The sequence below is a fragment of the Gekko japonicus genome, unplaced genomic scaffold (assembly GCF_001447785.1).
Source record: "Gekko japonicus isolate JY-2015 unplaced genomic scaffold, Gekko_japonicus_V1.1 scaffold227, whole genome shotgun sequence".
In the NCBI taxonomy this organism is placed as follows: Eukaryota; Metazoa; Chordata; class Lepidosauria; order Squamata; family Gekkonidae; genus Gekko; species Gekko japonicus.
Genome location: NW_015164189.1, coordinates 686,434 through 693,685, shown reverse-complemented (window position 1 = coordinate 693,685; position 7,252 = coordinate 686,434). Strand labels below are relative to the sequence as shown.

The following is a 7,252-nucleotide window of genomic DNA, read 5'->3' as shown; positions in this document are numbered from 1 at the left end:
CAGGCCTCCCCCCCCCCCCCAAATCTTGAGGAATTTCCCACCCCAGAGCTGGCAACTCTACCATAACATGCTTTACAATGCATCCTGCACGGTCACATCTGGATACTCTAAACTGTTTGCCATTTCAAGGACTCTACCCTTTCCTCTTCAATACGTTCTCATATTCATTTTAGGTCTGCTTCACTTATTTGAGGCCTCCTCTTGTTCTGATCGTACCTGAGCCGCTTCTTACATCTTTAGGCAACTAACGTATCTAAACAATCCTACAGCGTTTTGTGAAACCTAAGCCCTCTGTAATCAGTACTTCTGCAACTTTTCACATTATCAGCATCGTTTGGAATTCATGTTGCATCTGAAAATATTTCAGTAACTTATGATACAAAGCAATTTAAAAACTTCCCTTGGCTCATTTTTGAGAAAAAGGAAAAACTAGGACACCAGCTAAGTGTAGCAGCTAAATGTTTTACAATTTCAGCAAAATGTTCAAGGGAGCTGGGTGGATGTTTGTGAGGAAGGCTGTATTGCTGCCAGCTACGCTCATAAAACCATTTAGATGTGGAGTTCAAAAAAATGAGCTTTGCTGATATGTGAACTTCTATTTGACTTGATGTAACAAAGAGAAACCTTTACTGCTTATGGCACTCAACACTTGAATAGGCTGCATGGTAAATGGACTTTCATTCCCAGACAGAACCTTGCCTTTTAAGAACATGACTTCACCACACTCGCCTCCAGGATGGCCCCGCTGAGTCCAGGCTACAGGAGGACACTTGTGGCTGAAGACTCCCTACAAAATTGCAGTTCACATAGAAAGCTAGCCTGTAATGGGAGGGGGAAAGTTCTAGCTTAGATTTCTGTGTGAAGATAATTTTTTTTTAAATGGAGTAAAATTCCACAATCAGAAGTGATACTGTCCCAAGACTGCTTGTTTGTCTCAGTAAGAACAAGGCTAAAGTCACTCAAGCGTCAATATCTTTTGTGATGCTATCTGAAAAACTGATTTCGTCGGGGAAGCCCATTTTCACAAAAGCGTGTGAAATTTTAGTTTGTGTGTGTGTCTGTAAAGTCCTGTTGCCTTATGGTGACCCAGTAGGGCTTTCAAGGCAAGAGACATTCAGAGGTGGTCTGCCATTGCCTGCCCCTGCGTAGCAACCCTGGGCTTCCTTGGTGACCAGGGCTGCCCCTCCTTAGCTTTCGGGATAGAACCAGCCTGGGCTATCCAGGTCAGGGCTGGGCTTATCCAAGGATAAACCAAAAACAAGGGGCCACAATTTGGGCGAAAAAAATTCTCATGTTCTATTGTCAGAATAGCCATTCAAGGAACAAAAAGGTTTCAAGCACATACATTTGGACTCCTCATTCCTTCAAAACCAGCTTTAACTTGCTTATGAATATGGACACACACATACACACGATGTCTCTTGAGAGAACATTAAAATTAATTACTACTCTGGGCACTGAAAAGAACATCCAATTGCATGTGAATTCTCAACATCATTTAAGATGACCAATTAAATGATGTTAACACTGCAGTCATGCATTCACAATGGTTTCCTGAGCATATTACATGTTTTAAACCTTCATATGCTGGAAGCCAAGTTGTTTCCTCTGTCGACTGTATCACTGGATCATTTCCATCATCATCATCACCATCATGTTCCACTGTTTATTCCATGACTACAGCAGCCTGATCCAATTATAAAAAGTAATCCTAATTGATTTTGGTAATTAAAATTCAGTTAACCTTGCATCAAACCCTCTAGCATCTGTGGGCCAACTTCGAGTTAGTATAATGAATCTCAGTTTCAGAAACTGCTTTTTGAAGTTAATATTACAATTATTATCTGTCCCACTTCGCTTTTTCGTTTTGTGATTCGCATTGGGGGATGAAGAAAATGAAGCAAGCAATAACATTTTCTCAGACAGAAAACAGGCACGAGAATCAGAATGCCGGCGAACAAGTCCCAAGCCAAAATGCTGGTAGGGATGTAGGCTCTTTCATCCCCATCCAGCCGGCAGTCACTTCAAACCACAGCCATACCTGTGTGCATGCACTCACGTGAAAATATCGCACACACTAAATTGCACTCCGGCCGTGACAACATGCAACTTAGTAATGTGCAATATCCCCACCAGAGCAAGCAGAACGGAAGTTTCAGGGGAGGAGGGTTCCGGAGCATTCGGGAGGAGAAGAACATGCCACCAAGGGGGAGGGCAACGGTGCAAGCAAGAGGTGAGCATGCAGCCGACAGAGATGCACGGACTCAAGGATCTCTGCTCCATTCGTGTCGGGGGGAACGAGACGGGTTAGGTGCCGCCCAGTTAGATTTAGGAGCAACGCTATCTGGGATGCCGGGTTTTTACAGGCAAAAAGGTAGCAACGTAGAAGAACGGCTGTCTCCTGAGCCAGGGATTTACGGCTTAAAGCTTATCTGTACTCAGCCACCTCCCTGCTCTCCAACCACTACACCAGCAAAACACCCTCAAAATACTGCATGAGCAACTCACGGCCGTTCTTATACACCAATGCAGACAAATGGTACTGAACAGCAAATACCTAGAGCAGCGGACCCCAACTTTCTTTGGCCTGTGGGCACCCATGGAATCCTGACTTCGTGTGCTGGGTGCAGCCACGGCTTCCCTTCAGTCACACAGTGAAGATCTTTGTGCTGTCGGTGGCCGCTGCTGTCAAGAGAACATTTTCAGAAATCGGCCAGCCCATCAAATCTCCAATGGCCAATCAGACGCCTTGCAGGGCAAAAGCCCTACCTGGCCCCACCCACTTTCTAAAAACACTTGGCGGGTACCAAGAAAGGTGCTGGTGGGTGCCCACAGGCACCACGTTGGGGAACGCTGACCTGGTGGATCAGCAAACGAGGCTCTTTTTTGGTCTCCCAGCTCAAGGCATTTCCTCGACCGACTCCTACTTCAAAAACTGAAACACACTCATATTTTTACACCAGATGCATCCATTCTGGCATTGGCTATGCAATACCTCCATATCCCTCTAAGACCACAGAGCCACCTGTGAACGGAGGGCCATGCAGTCTCTCATACAGGTGTGTCCACTACACAACCATGCACATGTCTCACTTCATGTCAACATGCATGCAAGCTTCCTCTTGTTACAGCTCAGACTGACGGACCACAGAAACTAGCATGGGAGGCACCTGGAGAAGGCTGTGGATGTGCATGCAGCCTTCGCCTCTTCCGCACTTGGCTTGGGGGTTTTGAATGGCCACTGTTACTCAAGATCAAACAACACCAGGCTCCCAAATTTAGGAATGGATCTGGTTCCGTTTGAATCTGGTCTGCTAACAGTCCACACAAAATGCTGAAACCAGACAGAGGGCCACAGAGCGGAGGAAATGGGAAAGGACAGAGTGCGCTTAGGACACACACACACACCCAATCCTTATCTCAGCTCTAAGTCTGACCCGGGCTTCAATCAGGCAACACTTCTGTGCACAGAATCTGCCTTCCTACACGACCTAATGGCTTGGTAGATGGGAACAGTTTATGTGCGCATGTGTACCCCCCCCCCCCCAAAAAAAAATATACATTTCATCTGTCCATGAGGGTGGTTTTGGCATGACTCTGAGACTCAGCATGGTGCATTACCGGACTTGATTTACCATTTATACCAGAGATAGCTTTATTAAATATTCTTCCAGAAACTTGTAATAAGGTAAATAAATATGTAATAACATATATCTTTACAGTGGCAAGGATATTATTAGCCAAATATTGGAAAGGAAAAAAGATACCCTTAAAGGAGGAACTAATAGAAAAAATTGTTGTTATTGGTGGAAATGGATAGGTTAAGCCTAAGAGTACAAGAGAAGGATTATGAAATATTTGAAATAAGATGGAAAAAGTTTTACGTATGGATGGAAAATATGAAACAAAAGTGACTCGCTTGAATATATGTATGTTAAACAATGGCAATATGTATATAATTTTATAAAACTATAAATAAACAATAAAAAAGAGAGAGAGTCAGCATGGTGTAGCGGTTAAGGCTGTCAGAGCCGTATCGGGGAGATCTGCCTTCAAATCCCCACTCGTGCCACAGAAGCTTGCCGGGTGCCCTTGGGCCAGTCACGCCCTCCACAGAAGAGGAGGCGGAGGAGGAGGAGATTGGATTTATACCCCATGGCCCTTCACTACCCGAAGGAGTCTCAGAGCGGCTTACAAACTCCTTTCCCTTCCCCTACCCACAACAGACACCCCCTGTGAGGTAGGTGAGGCTGAGAGAGCTCTGACAGAAATGGCTCTTTTTCAAGAACAGCTCTTGTCAGAAGTACGGCTTGCCCAAGGTCATCCAGCAGGTGCAAGTGGAGGAGGGGGGGGGAACCCCGGTTCTCCCAGATTAGAGTCCGCGCACCTAACCACTCCACCAAACTGTTGCTGTAAAGATAAAATGGAGGAGAGGAGAATGAGGTAAGACACGCTGGGCCCTCAGTGGGGATAAAGGTGGGGTATAAATGAAGTAAATAACAAAATTTTTACTAGTTGCTGTAGATTTTCCGGGATGTGTGGCCATGGTCTTGGCATTGTAGAACCTGACATTTCGCCAGTAGCTGTGACTGGCATCCTCAGAGGTATAAACACAGACAGATGGAGTACTCTCTGTGTCAAGGTGAGAAGAAAATGGTAGGCAGGTAATTTATATCTGCTCCAGAAGGTGCGTAGGGCTGAGTCATTGTCTTATAGGAGTTCAGGGACTCAGCCCTACCCCAGAGATGAACAGAGGTGGTCTGCCATTGCCTGCCTCTGCACAGCAACCCTGGACTTCCTTGGTGGTCTCCCACCCAAGTACTAACCAGGGCTGACCTTGCTTAGCTTCCGAGATCTGGTGAGATTGGCCTAGCCTGGGCCATCCAGGGCAGGGCAGAGATGAACAGAGGTGGTCTGGCATTGCCTGCCTCTGCATAGCAACCCTGGACTTCCTTGGTGGTCTCCCACCCAAGTACTAACCAGGGCTGACCTTGCTTAGCTTCCGAGATCTGGTGAGATTGGCCTAGCCTGGGCCATCCAGGGCAGGGCAGAGATGAACAGAGGTGGTCTGGCATTGCCTGCCTCTGCATAGCAACCCTGGACTTCCTTGGTGGTCTCCCATTCTAGTACTAGCCAGGGCCCACCTGGTTAGCTTCTGAGGTTTGACGAGTGTGGGCTAGAAAACTTACAGCCTACAAAATCCACAGCGCACTGTAAAATCACTAAGATTAAGTAAACAAAGAAGCAACAAGACTTTTAACAGTGGAAAGTAACCCAGAGAGGAAGCAGAGTAACTGGCAACCACAAATTCTGCACACTGACCCTGGATTTCCTTCGGCAGACTCCCAGTCCAAGTACTGAACAGGGCCAGCCCCTGCTTCAGTTCTGAGAACTGAGGAAATTAGGCTAGTCTGGGTCATACAGGTCGTGGTGGCACACATAACTAGCATTAAGAAAAGCCTTTGCCATTTGAAAGGGATTGCAAAAGGGAAGCAGGCAAGCTCCGTGGAAGGGGGGGGGGGGCTGATAACTGTGCCAGCTTGCAGTCACGGGTAGCAGGTGCTTTGTCTGAACTCTGTCACTAAAGAGAATTTAGATCATGATAACCCTTCAAACGTTGTATAGCCCTCCCCCCCCACCCCACCATACAGAACAAGTTTCCACAAGTAGCAGGAACGCAACAGGGTACCTGATAGCCTCCTCCACCGACTGCCCCATGATATTGGAGGAAGGGCCCGGCTGCGACAAGGGAGTCAAGTTGATCACCCACTTCACCGGCTTGTAGTATTCATCACTGGAACTCAAGAGGTAGAACAGAGTGGTCAGGAAAATAACCTGCGAGGGAGAGAGAAATAAACATACCCTGAAGATGTAAATGCCACAACTCCCTACAGAGCAACATGTAAATGTAATGTAGGATAAATGAGAAAGGACTATCGCATTGTCGGGCATGACCCTAAACCATGGGAGTGGCATCCTACTCGAAGAAGGCAGCTCCCCCACCAGGGCAAGAGTTACATCCTCCTAAATGCACTGAAGCCAATGGGATTAGAAAGGTGTAATTCTGCCTAGAACGGCACTTTAAGATAGTTGGGTTGGGTTTTTCCCCCCCATTTTATGAAAACCTGCTACCAAGGGCACTACTAATCACATCATGTATACTGCAGCCACTCCTTAAAAGTTTCAGGAGAAAACATGTCCTTGGGGCAAAACAGTAAGAAAACCAACATGGGGGTGGGGGGTGGGGGAGAACTCATTAACAGAGATTCACCTCTTCTCCAAAAGCATTCCTATTCTCAAGCGGGAATTAGATAAGCATACCGGTATGAAGCAGAGGTCCATGTGTGGCAATTAGACACAAGGTATAAATAGGAACTCTCAGTCTGGGGCAAGTGATGCACTGTGTTCTTGGTGCTTGGGGGGGGGGGCAACAGTGGGGAGGGGCTTCTAGTGTCCTGGCCCCACTGCTGGACCTCCTGGTGGCACCTGGTACTTTTGGCCACTGTGTGACAGAGTGTTGGACTAGATGGGCCATTGGCCTGATCCAACATTGGCTTCTCTTATGTTATGTTCTTAAGGCAAAAGACAGATCAGTTCAAAGTGTTTTTGCCTTATTATAGGGGTCCGAGCTTTGAAAATGTATTTGAATACATAAATTTCTCTCTCTCACACACAGTATGAATTCATCTCCCTCATTTTCCTTTTCAAATTGCTAAGCAGAAAAGCTTCCAGGGATTCAAGATTCGTAAGAATTCCTTGCTGACCTTTTGTTTTTCCTAACGAAATATGGGCAAGAACCAACAAAGGCAGCTTGCTCTCCCCATTCAGTAGTACTGAAGCCAGCAGCAGGTCAGTTTATTTTGATACACGATCTGCTTGGAAAGTATTAATTAAAAAAAACACACCACCACATACAATACCTGGACCTACAAAAAGACTAGTATGTGCCGCTATATTCCAACATCTCAAGAGTCTTTCATACATTTCACAGTAGAGGGGTCAGTCTTCTGCTTTCTTATTGTGCATGCTATTATACAAAATATTGCTGCATCGTAAGTAATTTGGCCCTTTTCAGACAGCCTATATATTCCATTTCAAGAACTGGTTACTAACAGGGGTTTTCTGTCATTTCAGACAGACCTGTTTTAGTAATTGGCTCCTAACGGAATATATTTACCTGTCCAGACAAACAAGCTTCTGACCCGTTCCGGAAGGGTTCCTGAAGTGCTGTTGACTCAAACTGCTTTCTTCC

At 46.1% G+C, this 7,252-nt stretch overlaps 1 protein-coding gene across 1 annotated transcript in view; it reads right to left on the bottom strand.

Moving 5' to 3' along the window:
- Positions 1-7,252, bottom strand: part of TMEM245 (transmembrane protein 245) — an 85,479-nt gene that overhangs the window by 9,147 nt on the left and 69,080 nt on the right. The window contains exon 13 of the mRNA XM_015408251.1: positions 5,690-5,835. Coding sequence (XP_015263737.1) covers positions 5,690-5,835 — 146 coding nt within the window. The remainder of the gene's footprint in view (positions 1-5,689; positions 5,836-7,252) is intronic.